The 21550-nt window shown below is 37.4% G+C and overlaps 1 protein-coding gene across 5 annotated transcripts in view; it reads left to right on the forward strand.

Moving 5' to 3' along the window:
• The window catches only part of HDAC11 (histone deacetylase 11), a 33779-nt gene extending 12658 nt beyond the window's left edge, over window positions 1-21121 (forward strand). For 2 of the 5 annotated variants that reach the window (XM_084530453.1, XM_084530452.1), the window contains exons 5-11: window positions 2499-2541; window positions 4080-4156; window positions 5856-5918; window positions 8022-8118; window positions 10995-11173; window positions 13641-13826; window positions 20890-21121. In XM_084530453.1, the coding sequence (XP_084386579.1) occupies window positions 2499-2541; window positions 4080-4156; window positions 5856-5918; window positions 8022-8118; window positions 10995-11173; window positions 13641-13799 (618 nt within the window). In that variant the 3' untranslated portion in view covers window positions 13800-13826; window positions 20890-21121. Of the gene's footprint in view, window positions 1-2498; window positions 2542-4079; window positions 4157-5855; window positions 5919-8021; window positions 8119-10994; window positions 11174-12308; window positions 12866-13007; window positions 15572-20889 lie in introns of those variants that run through there. The other 3 variants (XR_014696309.1, XM_084530454.1, XM_084530451.1) reach the window with 3 other exon arrangements.
• Window positions 21122-21550: the final 429 nt, after the last annotated feature.

Here is a 21550-nt window from a genome sequence, read left to right on the forward strand (position 1 = left end):
AAAATCCATTTCCTAATTCTGCTTTTATGGTCTTCCTTTGCTCAGTCTTCTTGGATGTACATGTTACTTAACGTCAAAGTGAGGTAAAGAAATAATGTGAAAGAGTTTGTACAGCATAGCAGCATCAGATAAATTTTTCTGGAGCCTTGAAAGCCTGCATAAGCAGGAGAAAAACAGAAAACTACTGAAAGTGTTGTGGGTAAACTTTTGGGTATATTGCACCATGGGAGGTGAGGTAGCAAAGTACAGCTTCCTCTAACAGGTGTTAACTGGCGAAAGTGAGATGTAGGAAGTTGAATACAGCGCATCCCTTACTGCAAGCCAGCATCAAGTCACTGGAATATTGTTTTCCTGGTAATTTACCAGGAGCTGGTAGATAGCACCAAACCGTTTTTGCTGATATCTGTGTAGTCAGCTTTCTTTCAGTGGAGTGTGTGGTGAGTTCTGGCAGTTTTATTTATCTTTTAAGCCTTATGTTATGAATTGGCTAGTAGTAGAGAGGGGAAAAAAGATAGCTTTCTGGATTCACGTGGTTAATGCAGTCCACAGTGTTTAAAAGTTTTTGGTCCTCACTCAGAGGAAAAAGTAGCTTCCTTCTGTCTCCATTTAGTCCTTCAGTCTCACTTCAGATTCCTGCGCAGTTCTCTTCTGCGTTGTGTTGCTGACCACAGTCAGTAATGGTCATCAAGATGAGTCTGTTTGCAAGACCCTGTCTGAGCAGGAATGTGCAGTGTCCTCCTTTACTGGTCATGCTGTCTGTCTTTGGGGGGCAGTGGTTACAAGGGGTGACTGAAATGGTGGTAGTGAAAAGTAATAGGGAAGAGTGCAGAGTTTGCTAAGATACTACCTTTGATATTTCTCAAGGGTCTTGACGTTCCCTCTGGTCCTATCATTGGTTACCTGCGAGAAGAGGCTGACCCCCAGCTCCCCACCCCTTCCTTTCAGGGAGTTGCAGAGAGCAATGAGGTCTCCCTGAGCCTCCTCTTCAGACTAAACACCCCCAGTGCCCTCAGCCGCTCCTCATAGAACTTGTATTCCAATCCTTCACCAGATTCGTAGCCCTTCTCTGGACATGCTCCAGGGCCTTGATGTCCTTCTTGTAGTGAGGGGCCCAGAGCTGAACCCAGCACTCCAGGTGCATCCTCACCAGAGCAGAGTACAGGGGGACAATCACTTCCCTAGCCCTGCTGGCTGCGCTATTCCTGACACGAGCCAGGATGCTCTTGGCCACCTGGGCCACATTCAGGCAAGTGTTGACCAGCACCCCCATGTACTTGAAAAGCAGTTTTGATTCACAAGACAGTAAATTTGTACGGTATAAGTCAGAAGTGCAGACAATCTGCTGCTGTGCTCGATGGTCCTGTTCATCATGAAAATTCCTGTTGTTTTTGTTCTTTTTAATGATTTTAAACAATATAGGAAGATTGGTTGTTCATGAGCAATCCCTAGGAAGTATGCTAAATAACAGATAATGTGCTTTCCCTGTAACTTAATTGGTATTATGGTTCAGAAACTATAGTCTTTCTCAAGATCTAATTTAGGATGGCATTTTCTTAGTAGGATAATATTTACCATCCAAGTTTCCTTAATACTAAACTAGAATTGTTCAAATGCTAGTGATGGATAATTCTCAACTGTCCAAACTTCCTTGCATGTATGATATGCAATATATTTGTTAATATATTAACAAATTAATATATTTTTTTCCATAATCATGGAAAAGAATAGTATGATGTTCCTTTTTTATTGTAGCTAGTAATATATTCTTTTTAACTTATTTTAACCTGTAGATAAATGCTTGCTTCAGTCCTCCTAGCCAGAATGTCAGTTTTTTTTTTTGTAAAATGTAATTTAAGCCTTGATTATCTTCTCTCTGTTAATACTTTCCCTTCCTTCAATGTCCTTTGACTTTATAGAAGTGTAACAGACACAGTTTTTTTTTTTTATTGAAAGGCAAAAGATTAGTAATGTTCTACACTGTACTTGTTACATTACTTTAAAAAAAAAAAAAAAAAAAACATAGCCACAGGACACTTCATACTGTGGCATTTTTGTGTCCCCACCCACAGCTGAAGCTATGTTGATCTCTATTTTCAGGATTTGGAGCTGAAGTTCCTCCTATTTCTTACATGAGCAGGAAGGATATTAGGAGGTTCTTGCTCTCTCTTATTCCTACCAATACTTGTACTTTCACTTTTTAGTTTGACTGCTAGGGGTCAGTGTTCGTCTCCTCAAAGCACAGTTAGTTTTAAGTCTGTTTGACGGCCAGAGAATGAAATACAGATGTGATATCCAATATTTTTTTCAACTAATTATGCTGAGAATAGTTTGGTATGGTTTGTATTCGGAACTCTGATTCAGAATGACCTGCATTGGTAAAAACATGTGAAAACTCAACGGGCATGTTAGAATGTCAAGAGCTGCGTTTGGGGTAGGAGCAGACAGCACTAAACGTTTGCTTCATTCATTCTTCAAGTTCTTACTGTAATTTTCTTAAGGCAGGAAAACTTGCTGTTGATAGAGGCTGGGCAATCAATGTGGGTAAGTACAAATGTAATGCATTAAGTGATACCTAAAACTACATTTAAAATCATTATTTTCATTCAGTGTGATGTGTATTCTGTTTATAATAACAAAGTGACTGGGTTGTGTTTAATTTTAAATCAACTTTAAAGGAAAAAATGGTGAAAGTCCTAGTGGATTTTTTATTTGCTATCACCCATGTTGCAACTTTACAACTAAATGAAAGTTATTTTAGAAAGCAATAAGGTAACTGGGTAAAGATATGATACATACCTACATAGGGAACAGTGTTTGGCTTGTAGTGATGAGGAAAAGAAAAGGATAAAGATGTCCAGATCAGATGTAAATATTTCAATAAAACCTTCCATTAAATTATACAACAGTTCTCCTAGACAAGATCAGCCAATTTATTTATATAACACCAAATCGAGCGATTGGCTGATGTTCATGAGAGTTGACTCTAACCAATACAGCCCTATTTTAGGCTGTGCAGTTCTTTCTGGAAAAGACTTAAATGTATAAATTATGAAGAATGTAGTGAATATAAATCTGCTCTCTTGCTCATGTTAAAATAGCAATGTAAAACCAGTAGTAAGCTATTGAAATAATATTTTGTCATGTAAGACTTAGCTTGTCATTTTCACGCAGCTCATCAGTTACGGGATTTTCCATTATTTCTTACCCATACTTCTTGATATTTCTGAAGGCAATAAATTCTGCATCTATGCAGCTTTCCTGTGTTTTTTTTTTTTTTTTAAAGTAAATTTCTGCCTTGAAATCGAAGATTTGCTGTGTAACATGTCTAATATTAAACTACCTTTTTATTCCTCTTTTAGTAACAAATAATACTTTAAGATGTAATCTTTGAAAAAATAAATATCCAATATTAAAAATTAAATACATTTAAAAAAAAATCTTTCATTTCCTGACATATAAGAGGGAGTGTTAATTTTCTTTGCCTAGATATTTGTAGCAGGTTTCTTGGTTAAAATGTTCTGGGTTAATATATAAAAGTATGTGTTTTGGGAGGAGCTAGATGAAGTACTTGTTATACATAGTATACAACTTTGTTTTAAAGATCAGTTCTTAAAGTTTCCTTCTGGCTTGACTGTTTGTGTAAATAGAAATATGATGGCATGTGCAAATGCTGATAAAGCCATAGTTCTTAGGTATTTTTTGACCCAGCATTCAGCATGGGAAAAGAACTTTCCGCGTGTCCTTTGCATTTGCCCACAATGTTAATTGGCTTCATTAGCAGTACGTCTTGTTGTGTGGGCACTACCTCACATGTGCATTTCTCAGTCCCTGCTAGGTAAAAGGGACAATGGCCTTCAAACTGGGCACCTGCTAATCTTTTGCATGGTGGCCTGATAGGTGCTACAAGACCTGTACAGAAACCCTAGGAGGTGTCTTGTGGTGCTAGGCTAGGGATTGACAACTCTAGGCAAGATTTTTCCTAAAGGAGAAAAAACACCTGATGTGATCTGTCTCTTTGTAAAGACCATGCATGTTCCCTAGTATCCAGCTTTTCACCTCTTCCACATTTTTATGTTTAGGAGGTGGCTTTCATCACTGTTCAAGTGACAAAGGTGGAGGGTTTTGTGCATATGCTGATATCACACTGGCTATTAAGGTAAGAAATATTCTTAAAATTGTATTTACTACTGCTAATGCAAATGGAAAAAAAATCTCCACGTTAATTAATGAGAAATCTCTAACATCTTAATCAGAGAAAATATAAACTAGAGATGGATAGGAATAGGAAAATGTTATGATACTTAATGTTTCAGAACACAGTGCATATGCAGCTATTAAGTGGAAGAAAGAATTGCAGGGGTTGCAGGATCTTGAATGTAAATACGAACCACTACAATTGCATTAATAATCCTGAAGAAAAAAAAAAACTACCACTGGCAACAAAAAAACACACTCAAACCAGATTTTTTAATAGCCTCGGCATTAATTATTTCAGCCTTGCGGTTGAACCTGCAAATGCAATGAGTTTCAGTGACTACAATAAAGACTTTGCAGAGACAGAAATCCTTTCTGAATCAAGCTGTGCTGTACAGCCCTCAGAGTAGTTCAAATTCATGAATAAAAACGTGGATGTCTCCAAAATAATCACTGAATGTGAATGAATTCATGTGCTATTTAGCTGTTGAAAGGCTGAAGCAAGAGCTTTCTGCAATTAGAGCTTATTTTTATCAAGTGTACTATGGTATATTTGTATACTGAAATATTTATAAAATATCAGTAATAATCAAAACATAAAAAAGCCCTAATGACTGCAGCACACTAAATGACATAACACCCTAATTTCTGTACACTGTAATTTGCAGAAAGTAATCCAGTGTTCTATTTTCTCTAGCCTTAAAATACAGATTGAGAAATTATAGCGGATGACAGTTTGTACAAAATCTTTGTTTTTTTACCATGTCTGTATTAAAAGATAGGAGTTTGGCAAAGTTAAGATGTAAAGAATTATTTTTTCTTCACAGACATGGAATAACAAATGAGTTATACTAGCTTCAAAAGTGACTTTAATGTATACAGTCCCTGCTGTGGCTTTTTTAAAATGGTGGATTTTACACAATCGGATGCCATCAGAATGGCGTGCCTCCCATTCAGCTGATAAGCCTTGTGTGTGCCATCATTTGTGTCTCAGGAAAATGGCTTCTCACCATCCGGGGGCCTACGCAGCTATTGCTTCACCCTGTCCCAACCCACAGTTACTGCTGTGCCTTTCTCCATGCTGTTACTTGTTCCATTCCTGCCTCTGACAGCACCAATGCCACAAATAGCTTCATGGTCCCTAGCTGGACCTGTCCTTTTTGTTTGGCTGGTGTGAAGAGACATACCACCTATGCTTGCATAGAGCCAGCACTGCTATAGCAGCATTTACTTATTTTCCTGGATTTTAATATGTTATTCGGTGCCACTGGGCTTAAGCCCAATGCGGAACCTCCTTCGTAAAATACTGTGTAATGCTGTATGTCCTTGATCCTACATTGTCTGATACCTTTTGTGAGAAAGAGGATATAAATATAAAGCTTTTTCTGCCCTTTCTCCGCCAACGTTTCCTACAGATAGGTAAATACTTGCACAGATGGCTGTTCATGCATTTCATACCACGGAAATGTATAGTTTTTAATATGTAATCACAAAAATATGTGAAATAATTAGATCTTTTGTAATCAATTTTTTTGGAGTCATTTGGAATACATGCCGTTGAAGCCAAAACTATAACACACTGTGCAAACTTCTAGTCTTCCGTTAATCTGTCACCTGCATTTATAACTATCTCTTCATCTTTTCTTTGCTCGCATATCCAGTTCTTATTTGAGAGAGTACCAGGGGTGTCCAAAGCTACAATTATCGATCTGGATGCTCACCAGGTGAGTAACTTACCTGTATTCAGTACTGCATATGTTTTGCTAGAAGTACAAGTGTGTGATAAAGACCACTTTTCTTATAGTAGCATAAAATGTCAATTCACAGAACACAAAGTTAATCATGGACAATGGAAGTTGTTAACAGTTGAGTTGTTTAATTATCTTATGTTCCAATGGGCTGGTGAGCCAGTTCAATAAAATTAAACTGAGTTGTAGCTCCATCGTGTGGCTAGATGTAAATTTATTTTTGAGTTGCATGTTGATCGGTAGCATATAGTCTGAAGAGTAGTTCAGTATCCCAGAAGAAACTGAAACTTCTTAAAATGGAATTACGGGTAGTTCAGCTGCTTGATTGTTGCTGCAACCTTTGCAGGAGATGAATTTTACCTTCAATGTTTAATAGAAAGATTGACTTCAGGCTAATGAAGTAAAAAATAAATCTCTACAACTCATAGAGTGATTTTCTGTAGGTACTGAGAACAAACGTCCTCTTTAGTAGGATTTTAAAAAAAAAAAAATCCTAAAAGGAAGGAAATGGCATTTTTAGAAAAGCAGTTAATGTGCTAAAATTGTCTAATCTAAAGTACTGAAGATATTTTAGTATGTGTAAATAAATAGCTTATGAAGTGGTTCCATTGCAGTGAAGAAGCCTAAGGGCTTCAGAAGCATTCCGTCTTCTGTCATTTCTCTTATCTGCAAGTTAAGGCATCTAAAGTTGCCAGGAAACAAAGGCATAATTCATGCAGCAAAAAGATGTTTTGCATTTCTGATTCTCTGGGCACCTCTGTCAGGTTGTAGATGTTGTTGTTTCTTGTGTCCTTTAAAAGATTTCTAGTATACTTGCTGGCTGTCAGGTGTCATGCTAGTGACCTTGATTGACACTCTAAATCACTTCTTACTGTAATTGTTTCCTTTCTTTTGGGATTAAGAGGTGTGTGAAGTAGTAGCTCAGCAGATCCTTTTGAAGTACGCAGGCATCCCCAAATATTGAGTGTCCCAGTTCTCGGTGCATTTGAGTTTCACCTTTCTGAAGAAAATGGTTGACCAGGAGGCTCTTGTACTCCTAAATGTTTCTGTGTGTACCAAAGGTGCTGAAGAAATATGTAGGAGATGCAGTTTTATAGCCTAAAAAAATATGATGGATTATTCTAATGCTTCCAGTTCCCCTTTTTCATGTGCATTGACTAGCTTTAGCCATTTGTTTCTGCATTTTGTGATTGTTGTTTAGGAAGTCATAGCAGAAGTATAGCTTAACTATTTGCTGGAAGGTTTGCAAAATCAATGTAAGTGATGTGCCCGAAGTACTGAAGATATTTCTGGTTTCTGTTTCTATAGTTTAAATGAATCACTCTAATAAAGTAGTGGTCAGGTCCTATATGATACATTGATTTTGATAAAAGTATCTTGGGGATTGCTGTGAAGAGATATTGTACTTGTTGAAAAAACTCTAAATGAGAACCAAAAGAATACTATTTAAATTCAGATATGGGGTTGGTGGGAAGTACTCAAAATCTGAATTTTCTCTTGAGCATCCAGCTTTCCACCCAATACAATATTTTTGTAGGGAATTTGTGGTGATAATAAAATGTTCAACAATTAAATTGGGTATTTAGTGTTTCTAATTTTTCCAATGACTACTTATCTCACCAACACGTGAGTTATCAGAAGAACTGCAGTCTGATCTTTTATCCTTGTACTAGGATGTCAGTATCGTTGCATCAGAATCCATTCTGAATGCTGGAAGTGGCATTTCATACAATTGGAAAGTTATCTGTTCTGCAGTCCTGGCCATGGTTGCTTTTGAGATGCTGATGAAAACAATTAGGTTTTAATTTTCACTTATTTTTCTTGTATGTGCAATGAGATCTATAATTACCTTCACAGAGACACTAGGATGCTGATTTTGATAATACCTGCAGCCTTCGGACTGGTACTGTCAAAGCCCACAAGTCTCTATACCTCAAAATAACCTTGAAGACTATAAATAAGGAAATGCCACAGGAGTTTTAAATGTTTGGCCTTTGTAGTCTTAATTACCTTAGAATTTGCAGATTATGTAGTTCTGTGTGAGTGTGGTAGAAAGAACTAACTCTGGATTTCCTTTAGGGAAACGGCCATGAGAGGGATTTCATGGATGATCAGAGAGTATATATTATGGATGCGTACAATAGATATATTTATCCGGGGGATGGATTTGCTAAACGTAAGTATAATTAAAATTCATGTTCCAGAATGTGAAAGAATTACTGTAATACTGAACTTTTTTCATTTACTAAGAAGTCTTCTTGCAAGTATGTTAATGAGATTTATTTTTTAAGTTCACATTGAACATACCACTTTCAGTGATTTTCTGATATATCACAATAGTGTTAATTCTGTAGCTTTCCCTCACTTCTAGAATGAAGTGTCTTCCTTCGTTTCTGGGATGAATTTCTGGAACACAAGGTGTGGGCATTGTGTGGACAAAAAAAAAGGCATAAGCATCCCTTTATTCACATATCAAATTGTAACATTTCTAATGGATGAATTAAGACCAAAACAAAGCCCTTGTTAGGAAATATAAAATACCAAATGTTAGGGGCCCGGGAGGTGAATCTGGTGTTTGCCCTTTGTTTCTCAGTTATTCCTTCAATATGTTTTTCTGAGTTCTTTGCTTTTATGCATAGTGTCCATTAAAATTGGTAGCAAATTAAATTCACTGTAGCGTAGATGCACATTGTCTAGTCCTACATAGCAATTCAGTTACTGTTTCTTACTTCCATATGCTTGAAATCACTTTCTGCCTAAACTCAGAGGGCTTTGGGGGTTAGGCCTTATCATCATTGAGGCAGATTGTGCTTTCAAAGCTGCTGAAATGATGGGATTGCTACAAATTTTATTGGAGCTTTTTTTTTTTTTTCCTGGGTGGGGAAGAAGTGTTGAGCCACATCTGTGATGGTCAGAAAAGTTACTGCCTGAAGAGTCTCTCTGTTGTGCCTGTTGCTCTGTACCCTATATTTGAGCTGCACAGAATGTTTCTTCTGTGTTTCTCCTGATGACCTGGGACTTCTCAAATGCCAGCTGTCCCAGGTGCAGGCCTACTCTGGCAGCAGTACTGTTAGAATGGATCCTAGTTCGATTCAATTCTCAGCCTTCTCTTTTGAAGATGGCAGTACTACCACTCCCTTTCTGCAGATGAAGCATGAGGTGCCAAAAGCTGTGGCCAGAGGCACATGAATATGTAATTCCTTGTAGTTAGAATAAGGGTACCTAAATAAGAATTCACTAAATTCTTGAAAAATTATCATGCTAGATGGCTGGTTGAAAACAAAATCAGAGAGGGAGCCTTTTGAAGGGAGATAAACATGTGACCTGAGAGTTTGAGCCCTTAGCTGCTCTGTCTCTCTGGATCTCTTACTTGTGTTCTCCCCCCTTTATTAGAGAAGTCTATTCTGTACATTTTTCTCTACTTCATTAGGGGGAAAAAAAAGACTGACACTGCCTAATGCTTAGCCTTAAGGATCATCATGCTGTTTCCCTGAAAAGAAATGTTTTAGAATTGCACAGAAACTTAGGAAGAAGATAAATGTGAAAAAAGACTATTTCCATGAACACTGGGCTAGAGGACTGACAACCTAAACTCAAAATTCAGGCCTTCAAAAAGCATTGCTGATGGTTAGGGTGTCATTTTACCTGTGCTCAAAGCTTCAGAATTTTATTCACAAGTTAGCAAGAAGTGGATGAAAGGGTATGAAATGCAAAGAGCTGTTGGTTTAACCTCTAGGTCCATCACTGTAAATCAGTAGTCACTCTGATCTGGGTAACAACTAATCAGTGTAATTTTTTGTGTTGGAGATGAAGTCAAGATAACTGCAGCAGTATGGAATCTTATTCCTGTTTGTCTCAAATTCATGGTTTTACTGGAATGACGCTTGTTTGTTCCCTATTCTAATGCATTTACCTCCTTCGTAAAGTTCTCTCCAGCTAGCGGAATCTTCGCCTCGAAGAGCCTCTAGGTGCTGGTCAGAACAGGACAACTTTGCAGACTTTTATAAACACTTATAGAACAATAAGAGAAGAATTCAGGAGAAATAAATTTTGAAAACTAATGTTTGCAGTAAAAACAGTGGAAAGAAAAATAATGTTTTGCTAATGTTGAACAAGGAAAGCAGGGAAATACTACCCGGCAATCACTGGGACAAATAAGTGTCATTGTGTGTTGAATTCCTCCATGCACACTTGGTGGGTTCTGAATCCACACTTAGGATTTAGAGCTCCAAATCATTTAAGTCAAGGCATAGGATATGCTGAGGTGGAGGTTGTATCTTGAAACACCTTTGACATAATTTGATTAATTCATATTTAGCGTTACACATGACTGCCTAAAGGCACGGAAAGCTAGGCTTTATAACCTTGGACTTCTTTCCTCTTCTGCCTTCTCAACCCTTCTTTTCTACTTCTAATGCTTTCCTAGAAGCATTGCAAATAATTTGATTTAAATTAAGAATAGATATTTGCTCCTTCTATTAGGATTATAAGGTAAGAACATTAAATTGGAAACGCTTAGGGCAAAGCTAAATCTTGTTATGCGGAAAGCAGTTCACGTACATTCGTGATCCCTTGCTGTTAAGTTTTCAGTGTTGAGATAAATATCACTGAGACAAATTAAGATGTTTTATTTTTATCTTGTGGTGGTTTTTTTCCAGCTGTTTCTCTGCAAAAACAATTCAGTGTTCTCTTATGCTCTATTCGGATTAATTAAATGATTTTTTTTAAATGATTTCTTTGCTGATTGGTAAATGGATTTGTATGTTGGTCACTTTTCAGTAACATTTTCCACTTGTGCTTTAGAGATTTTTTTTTTTTTCTGCATTGAGTTCTGTCTTCAATGGAATTTTTTCAAGGTCACCGAACTTGCATTTGCTGCAAAAACAAGTAGCTGAATAATGTTCTTTAATTAAAGATTCTGTGAAAATGTAGCGTATTTACAAAATTTCTCAAAATGTCTTTTTTCATCACTTATGTAACTAAGTCTTGCTTTTTTTTTTTTTTTTTCCAAAGCAATCCTTTGTTTGCTCAGTAACACTGAAACTTTTTTAGGTGCCATAAAACGCAAGGTGGAATTAGAGTGGGGTACAGAGGACACAGAATATCTGCAGAAGGTACATACTCACGTGGAAGGAGCGTTAAATGAACTAAAACCTGACATCATAGTTTATAATGCTGGGACTGACATTCTGGATGGCGATCCATTGGGAGGACTTGCTATTTCACCTCAGGTTTGTATAATACTAAAACACATACAGACTCTCACTCTTCAATTAATACTGAAGGCGCTCCTGAGAGTGCATTACTTGTGGCAATTTGTTAGATGAAAGCAAGACACATACCTCAAAGTAAAACCAAAATGTTTTTCTGTTACAGGTGCATCTCCATTGCTCTTTTACCGTATGTTTTCAGTTGTCTTTTTCTGGCTCTAAATATTTCTGTTGTCGTGTGCCTGTTTAAGTATGATATATTTTTCTCAAAAATTTTCTCTCTAAAATATACCAGTTTTGAACAGGCAGTGTTCAGAGGGATGTATGTGTTCACAGTGTGCCTAGCTCTTATTTTTCTTGCGGTTCTGCTCCTGCATCTGGTTCTTTCTCTTTGTCTCTTTTCCCCTCATATAGCACATTTGACACCTTTGTCACCTGCCACCAGTATGTATCTTACAAGTAACTTCCTCTGTGGCACTTCTGTTTTTTTGAACTGTTCTTCTGGTGTCTTCCAGGTCTAGCAGTTTGTGCAGCCTGTCTGTGCTCTTTAGAAATGAATGTTTTTTCCTCTTTCACCACTCATTTCTCTCCAACTATCACTCTGTTTTTCAGTTCAGTTTAACTGTACTTCCCAATCTAGTTTCAGATTTAATTTTTATTTGTTCTGTGTAGCTGCATAGAGGCCTTCACCTTCCTGAGATAGTGACAGATAGGCACTTTTGTCAAAAAAGAAAGACAGCTCATCCTTCTCAGACAGCATATCAAATCTGTCCTGTTTTTATATTTTTTTTTTTTACTGTCTACTGGTTCAATACAGGAAAAAATGCTTTATTGATTTGTGAGCTCTCAGAATCCTTTCTAATCGAGCCATCATTCGATCTGTTCTGTTTTGCAATGCTTTAGTTTTCAAAAGCTCTTCTACAGAGCTCTAGTTCTGTACTGGTTTGTGTTGCCTTTCTGATACAATTCCTCATTCTTCTTGTCTGTCACTGAGCAGCCTGTCCTTCCTTGCTTTCTGACTTCTTGCAAAATCCCTGATGGGTTGGGGTGGAGGAACTTGGGAACTGGTTGGAATCACCAGGTGTTGTTTCTGTGACTGTAAAAGGCCTCTCTGGATGAGAAAAGAAGAGCTGAGAGGCTTGGACTTGTTTTTCAGATTGGAGAGGATACTGCCTGAGGTGTAGGATCTCGTGTGGTGGAACGGAGCTTTTTGGGAAGCAGTGGCCATCAAGAGAAATGGAAGCTGGTGCTACATAAGAAATACTTAGATGTGCCCTTTCACATTTCTGACAGGGTGGAACAGTGTTAATCATCAAGAACAATGAGTTGCTGTAGCCTGTTGTATGCCATATAGAAGAAGAAAGATATAAGATGTAGGAAGGAGGGAAAAGAAGGGTAAATGAGCCTTCCAGTCATGAGCAGAGATGAAAGGCAGTGTGTCATTTCTCTTTGCAACCACTGGTTCTGGTGCCTTCTTTTCTCTCTGATATAGTTGGCTTAGGGAGTGGATGACTTGTTTCACCACATTTGAAATCCCAGTCTATTGGAAATGCTAAAAATGAAGGCATTGACCCTTGAAAGTTCATTTCTTCAAGGCTCGTGAGTCCAGTCATCAGTTGTGGATATTCTTTGTGTTTTTAAAGTCTTGCTATAGTGCTAATTATACGCAAAGTATGCCTCCAAGCTATTGCCAGAAAACATGATATGTAGCAGGTAAGTCCCTCTTAACTTTGTAAATTACAAGTGTGGCAGGCTGTCATTTTCAGTTGATTTGTGTTTTTTTTTTTTTTTTTTTTTTCTGGTAACAAGCGGGCTGTGGGAGTAAGCCCATGTCTTTTTCCCTCAATTTTTCCAGGATCAGCCACTAGGGATCTTGGAGGAGAAATGAGGCACTCTGGTTCCCCTGAATAGTGACTGCTTCCAGTTCTTGTGTGGGATAGTATTTGCTGATTCCAGTGATGGTTCCCAGGGGATGTACAGCTTGTTCTAGAATTCTGTTATTTCCTTTAAGGATCTGTTCCTTCAGTTTCTTTTGTCTTGATTTTCTGTTATTAGCCCTTACTCCTACTCTACTCTTTTGCAGAGTTGTCAGACTATACAGAAACTATTACTGGTGCATGGTTTTACAAAATATTTTTCAGCTACATTTGCATATTATTCATTTCCATTTGTTTGTGGTCAATTCGTTTAAAACTTATATTTCCTGGGCAGGAGTTCTTACAGGAATTTACAGTAGGTAACTTCTATCTACTGTATCTTCAAAAACCAAGACAAAGATTTTGTATTTGTTGTTTGTCAAAGGATTTTGCACATGAAGTTTCTAACAGGGCTTGTAAACTATTTTTTTTTTTTTTTTTCCAATATAAAATGCAGGGCTTAATTGCTGGTTAAGCATCCCATACTGCAATTCCATAAACAACAGACTGTCTGTTAGAACTAAAACATCATATTTGTATCACTTTTTTTTGTAACTGTTGTAAACATGCAGGGAATTGTGAAGAGAGATGAAGTTGTATTCAAGGCTGCCAGAAGCCGCAGAATCCCAATCCTGATGGTGACATCTGGAGGCTACCAGAAGAGGACAGCACGGATTATTGCTGATTCTATCCTCAATTTGCACAACCTGGGGCTTATTGATAAAGAATGAGTGGCCAGTGAAGCTGAAAATCCCAAGGTAGAAAAGATGATTAGGGACTCCGTTACAGACTTAACCAACTTGTCACTGTAATAATAAGTTACTAAATTTTAGGAAAAAAAATACTGTTTTAGGAGCAGGAAGTCTTCGCATCATTATCAAGGTTAATATAAGAAATTCAGAAAGGACTCAGCTTGCCTTTAAAATAATGTATCACAGATAACACACGGTTGCAGATTAACTCTGTTTAACATCTGAAACTATCTTGAGCAAAGGCAACAAATCCTTTTGAGCTAATTTAGACGTACTCAAGGGGACCTTATTTCAGTTCATAATACTACTGTAGAAAGCTTTAATTGTTTCTTATTGTTATAGGTACTCTATTATATAGAAAGAACTATGCAGTTGTTATCCAAAGACTGTCCCAGACCTATTTCACATGATACGGTTCTGACAGTGGTGGGAGTAATCTGGACTAAATGTATTGACATTTTTCTTAAATACTGCATGTGTGTTCTGCACAGTCTTCAACTGTTGATTTAACACTATTGTGCAATACTATGGAAAACAGTTCAGTTGCTTGGCTTTTAAGCCACAGCCTATTAGAATGGAAGTTCATTAATTTGTATTTTATTCTTATTGATGATAGTGACTTGATAGTACTTTTAAACAGATCAGGAAGTAGAAGATGAAGTATCTTTGGCTTCTTATGCAAATGAGTGGTAAGGGCTCAGCATTAAGTCTGGTTTTTGCCTCTCAAAATGAGGCCTGCATATAAAAAGCAATAGTTACTATGCATTGTAAATCAGACTTAAAAACAAAAAACACTACTATAAAACTAAAACTAATATTAGAGTTCTGAGAATTCTAGCAGAAAACATCACGTAGAAATACAGAATACCTTTTGTTATCACATCATGTATGTGATTGCAGATTCTTGTCCTGAATAAAAAAAAATAAGAGTAAATTTTGATGTTTTTTTTCCCCAACTAGTGCTTTTTAGTTGCTTGAAGACTAGTGGTAGTCGTAGCTGCAGTTGCAGTAACCAAATTGTTCGTATTTAAATAAAATACTGTGAAATTTCTACATTAAGCTAATTTAATAACCATATACGAGAGCTTCTAGGAGGTACTGCAATTTGAGAGCAAAATAATGTATTCAGAAGCAAATTTGGTACATTAACTCTAAAGATTGTTTTATTTAAGTTGGTATACTTTGCATTAAGTACTGTTTGTAGCATTGGGTCATAAATGTACTAAAGTGTATATTTTGCAAGAGCTTTTTTTAACTTCCGAGTATCACTGATTTGTAGTACAAGTTTAATGTATTTCTGTGAAGGGACACCAATATTTTCCTTGTAGTGGAATCAGTACGTAAGTTATTTGAGGAATGTTTGATTCTAATCAGAATACTTACCTCAGTTGTTATTTTTTGATTTATGGGGTTTGTTAATTGTAAGAACTTGCACACTTGCTATAAATATCTGCTTTAAAACAGAATTGGCATATTGCACTAATATTGAGTTGCAACACTGTTATTAAAAGGCACTTTTAAATTTCTTACTATATGGGTGGTCAATGTACAACTAATGTTGAGATGTATTTTTTCTATACTGTGTTACTGAAGGATGTTGCTATTCTTTCATATAATTTTTATAAAATTAAACTACGTTTCTATGAACTAAGCCCCTGTAATAGTACCATATGGCCTTTTCCCAAATACATTGTGTTTGTGTTTATATGTTTGTTTTTCCTCAGTGGAGATTAAAATCATGTTGAATATTGCTGATTGACTTCCTTCACTTTGCACGTATTTTTGCTGTCAAAAATGTTGAATGGAACACTATTAGAAAGACAGGAAGATACATTTTTCCATAATTAAAATGTAGCTAAAACTGCAGCGAGTCTTAGGGGTGGATAATTCAGTGTTCCTCAACAGTGGAGGACTTCTGAGTTAATGTGTTCACCTCATAAAGTGACCTCGGGAGTTTGGTATCCAAACACACTTTAACAACTCATCAAGAGGTGTTAATTTGGAATTAGAAAACAACTTTATATTCTATTGCCTATATTATAACTCCTATTTTAATTATTTTATTACAGGTATTGAACTGTAAACTAAGATTCTGTTAAGACTGAAACAGTTCTTTAGTCCTTTTTTCTGAAATTATTGATTTCAGAAAAATTCAAAATATCTATTTCAAGTTATTGAAATAAATATTTGCAGAAGAACCTATTAGCTTTCAAAGGCTTGTGTAAAACTTACAGTCTCTATTGTGTAAAATAACTCGTGGCCGCATTTTGTGTTTGGCAAATGCAACGCATTCATACTTTTTAATTTTTCAATTTAGTGTAATACTAGATTTTTCAGAAGCAGAAGATGAATTCCCACATGTTAAGAAGCTATACCAAGACAAATGTCAACAGTTCCTCAGAAAGAATTGATAAAACTGTTTCTAAGTTGAATTTAAACTTCAGATATTGTATGATTCATAACTAATGTAGTGTTATCATTAGGCAAAGATGCAATGAACTTTTTGTCATGGAAACATTTGCAGGTGTCGACAACCATCAGAATTTTTAGCTTCAGTAAAAATTTTTGTGGAACACGAAGAACTATGAGGCACTTAGGATAATGCTGTATAGTCAGATTTTGTTGAGAAAATAGGAGATATTCTTGGTTTTGTTTTTGTGTTGGAGTCTTTTTTAATTGCAGTTGTAACTCTAAAATCTTCCCATAAAAGGGAGGAGTGTTTCAGAACTGATACCCGAACTTACAACAAAAAACATCTCTTGAAGAAAGGCTGGTAGGTCCTCTTTCATAATAAGACAATGGTTCTGACTCAAATTATTGAAGAAAAAAATAGGCTTGTCTAATGGCTTACAGTTAATGTACAAATGAGTTTCTGCTTAGTTGTCTACCATTGGAATGTATTTAATAAAATGAGAAGAGTTGATGCTGTCATACATCTGATTTGACAGTTGGTATGTTGACTTCCAAGCTTTTGTCTCTCTTCTTTTACAATCCAGGTATGGTGCAGAAGTTGGCGTTTGAGGCACTAGGCATTGTGTTAGCAGTCTCACACTGATTACATTTTCGTGTTACATTATTACGTGGTAATTACGTGGTAACTTCAAATTCTTTATTGACCTTCAGGTTGAGATTTTTTTTTAATTTTTTGAACATCCTGGATTCTGAAGTCCCAGATTTATGAGGAAAATTTTGATAAATGCTGTCAGCTGCAATTGTGATAAAATACGGTGTTTAAGAACATGAGTTGGTAGTCAGCTTATTGTGTGCAGGGTGGGGAATACCTACACGTATTTTTGGTAAATAATACCTGTCTGGGCACCCCAGTTCCCTACTCCTTGCTGGTCTTCGCAGCTTGAGAAGCCCAACGGTTCTTAAACTGCCCCTGGCCTTGTCCTGCTGTCTGAGGAAGTTTTTCACCAGTATTACTGTCCTCTCTTGTGCATACGAGGTACGCAGTTCTTTTCAGTGCTGGCTGCATGCTTTCTTGTCTGTGAAGTGACACAAATGTCTTGTGCCTTACATACTATATAACTTCGTCCTACATGCAACATAGCGTGGGAGCACACTGACAAACCCAGATGTAGTTAAGGTAGTAATTTTGGATATGCTATTCTGCCAGGAGCTGCAGGATCTTGCTGAGTTCAGAAAGCTGCCGGGTCTAGGTTCTCGGCACTGTGTGCTGTGCCAGTTGTTGAATAACTGCAAACATTTTCCGTTCTAGAAAACTGCTTTGCAGAAGAAGGAAGTTCATGTTCTATCTTTACCCAATGGGAAATGATCTTTCTTATGCTCCCTGGCTGATTATGAAGTGCAAAGCATATCAGAAACAGTAATAAAGGGCCTAACCCCAAGTGATGTTCTACCCCGATCTTGCCCTGAATTTAGCACTGCTTGTGTCTTCCACAGCTAGAGGCAGGCCCAAAGTTTTCTGCTATGTACTCACCTTTATCTTTAAATAGGTGTGACTTCGATGTTTTTGTTCTCCATTGATCATGATATTTTTGGTAGTCTCTTGGATTTCCCATCCAGTGTTCATCCACTTTTCCTTTCCTTCTGTACAATTTTGCCAAAGTAATTTTTTTTTCCTGGAGATTAATAGAATTAACTGAAAAGAGATGTGACATCTTGGTAAGCAGTATGAAGGACTAATTCTTACTGCTTGGCTCTATGCTTACCACAGCAGTGAGAATAGGAGGTTGTTTTTACTCAGCTTCCAACTCATTGCAAGCATGGTACTTACCTTTAGATGGTACCCACCTTTAGATTGTGCTTAGAAAAAAGTAAATAACTTACCACATCCTGAATGTGCAAAAATGCTGTATCCTGCATATAATAGTGACTTTCTGAAACTGCAATCAGAATATGGCAGTATGACAGAACTTAATTGAAAAGATTGATTTGATATAGATGTTGAATAGGAGATGACTGTGGTGGGGCTGTGACTCTGACTTACTAGCCTGCTGCAGTTCTGACCTCTCCCAACATCTCGTCTGAGATCAAACTTCTGTTTGGAGGTGGAGTAAGCACAGCTTTGGAAAGACCACTAGTGATGAGGCACATCTTGTGTTATCACTCCTGCAGTATTTTTATTTGGCCAGTGCGATGGTCTGTGGCACTCATTTCTTTTTCTTTTTTTTCCCCTTCAAAACTAACATTACATGTAATTAGTTCAACTGTGTCAGATACAAAGCTAGTTACATGTTTCCGTTAATCAGATCCAAACTCTTGTTTTATTTTGCTGTTGAACATAACATCCTTTGAGCTTTACTGGAACTGATTATCTTTATTTTGGAAATTCATGTTTGGCATAAAAATGGGGGGGAGGAAGGGGATGCATTCAAGACCAGCCTAAAAGGATATTTAATGTCTTTATGGTGTCTTCAAGTTAGTATTTAGTAGAGTTATAACATGCAATGCTTTGTAAGAGCAAAAAGATGTCACCTTTCTTGAAGTTTTGCCATCTTAAGAAAGACTGGAGTTAATCCAAAAGGTAGTTTGTCATTTGGCCTGTGGTTTTACCCTTGTGGTTTTACTCTGTAGCTGCCACTACAGAGGAGGGCAAGATGGACGTAAGGTAAAAGCAGAGAAGAAACAAGGAAACTGAAAATTTCTGAAGTGAAAAGCCATAGCCTGCTCTCTACTTTCTTTACATACGGCATGACATTTGAGAGCTGCAGCCAACAGGAGATTCCTAGCTTTCTGTATGAACCAAGTAGGATCTTGTTGGTATCTGCATTTTTATTTACATCTTCCACAGCTTTTCATTATTTACTAATCTTTCCTATGGCTGCCACCCATCAAAAGTGTCACTGAGAACCTGCTGCTTTTTTATGATGGTGCCCAGGACTTTGCGTGGGTGCCACTCTCCAGTGGCCAGATATCTGTGGTACTGCTGCTTGGCGGCTGACTTACACTTTACAGCTGCATCCAGCTATTTACAAGTTCCCCACAGAGAAGCTTAGTGGAGTTTAGGCTTGTTCATATCGGTCCTCAGTTACAGCTGCTACTGCTTGTTTAGTGTATGAGATCTTCTGAACTGGGTGTGTTAAGGCAGGCGCTGTGTGTGCACCTGAGAGCCTGAGGAAGTGGCATGGGTACACAGCAACTCCTATTGATAATTGTGTTTTAGGATAAGCAGCTCAGTGGGGTCCCAGTTCAGAAAGATGTTTGCTGCCTGAATAGAAGTAATTCGTAATAGCTTGTTCAGGAAGGGAAACAGTGTTTGATTTTAATTTGGTTCCTTTAAAAATCAAAACAAGCTGACAAATACCAGAAGTAAATGGAGATGTATTTTTTCTGTGGGACTTCCAAAAACTAGTGTGTCTGATGGTTCTCAAATTCGAGATCTTATGCTTGTTTTGGAGTGCTATTGTAAATGAGATGAGTTAGTCTTTGCCAAGACAACATCCTGTGATAATCAGAGAAGTGCAGATTAATCGAAAGCAGAGGGGAAGGCATAGCTGCAGGTGACATGATGCAACTGCTACGATCGTTCCCAGTTTCATAGGGTGACGCTGCTCTGGCTTAGCAGAGGAAGTATGGGGATAATGAGACACAGCCCTGCTTGTTGCTTTGTAGGCATGAAAAGATGGTGAAGTTCTGAAGCAAATAAGCTGGTCTCAATATTCTAATTCCCGTTTGCTTTCTTTTTCCGGAACACTTAAATTTTAATTATTTGAACACTGCAAGACCCAAGTGATGTTTCTTAAAAACCCGTAGATTCTTATAGGCTTTGTTGTAGCGCTCATAGGAGGTCTCAAGCTGCTGCCACGAGTGTTGGCCGTGGCTCAGCTGTAGCCTAGCAGGGTGCATGAGCACAGGCAGCCCCTTGGGCCCCCCAAGGAGAGGTTCTCTGCACAGCTCAGCAGCTCCGGCCCCTGTCTGTAAGTCAGGTGTGGTGATACCAACTCTGAACCTGCTCTGGTCTTAGCAATGCCATGCATCAGTTTTTGGGTAGCCCCATGAGACCTCACGATGCACTGCCTGTTTTAATGCGAGTTTGTAACAGTTTCCTAAAGTACTAGTAGAGGAAATCCTTAAACTATTGAAAGTTGCAAACAGAAATATTGATGGAACTGACTTCTTTTTTTTGGATGAATCGCTTAAGCTTCATGGTATACTAGCTCTGAAATTAATTCTGAGGTGAATTCTCCTGCCTACTGTTTCTCAAAGTCACCTTTTTTAATTAAAGAAAAAACGAAACTTCTGGACACCTTGTTGGCAGTTCTAAATGTGGAACTTGGAGAAAATGCTTTAAAGATTTGTACTTATGTTTGCAATTAATGTGCTTAATGTAATTCCTACCGTGTTGGGATCAGAGAACAAAATTCTACAAACACAAGTTAGATGTACTCATATTTCAAAAAAAATTTGTGTGATGAGATTGTAAAGCCAAAGTAGTGTTTCACCTCATACCATTCAACAGATTTTTATTATTAATATTTTCTTATAAGGAGGAAAGCCCACTTTGGGCCTTTTTTCTTTCTGGTATGCAGTATCATCTGCTCTGTAAATGATGTTAATCTTTTGTCTTTTCTTTTTTTTTTTCCTCATCTGTTATTGTGTCTAGATGTAAACATTGTGTCAGCAAGATGCAGTTGTGGAGTGGAAGCCATAGTAAAACTCAGCTGTGCTTTGATTTCTGGAGGGATAGAACATACATTCCAGACAATTTGCTTCCAATTCCATCTTCTCCTCACTCCTTATGATTACTGACTCATAAATCCATCCAGTCGCAAGACAGTAAAGTAACTCTGCACGGTAACTCAAATAAATAACAAAGGTAAACCAGTACATCTCAAGCAAACTTTCCATGTGATTCCTTCCATTTCTTGTTGAGAGTGTTAGAAAGCTTTAGGAGTTCCCAGAAAGGAGCTTTTTTAATGCTATTTGCAAGTTGGAAATGCCCAAAGTTTCAGACTTGTATTTTATAGATCTATGAAAGAGCTGTGCATGCTTCACCCAAGCCTTAGTTAGCAGAAGGTACAAGTTTTACAGAGAATACAGCGAAAGCTGTATCATGATGTAAAAACGAGTACAATGTGCAGTGACTATGGTAAAAGGCAGGAGAAGTCTCTTGTATTTTCTCTAGTCTGCATTGCTCTTGAGGGAGTATTATATTGAAACAAAACTGATCAGTGGTAGAGCTGTAGAGGAGTTGTAGAGATTCCATGGTTCATCAGGGTTTCACACCATTCGTTGTGATTAGATACAAGATGATATGCTGATAA

Source organism: Aythya ferina (genome assembly GCF_964211825.1).
Source record: "Aythya ferina genome assembly, chromosome: 10".
NCBI lineage: Eukaryota > Metazoa > Chordata > Aves > Anseriformes > Anatidae > Aythya > Aythya ferina.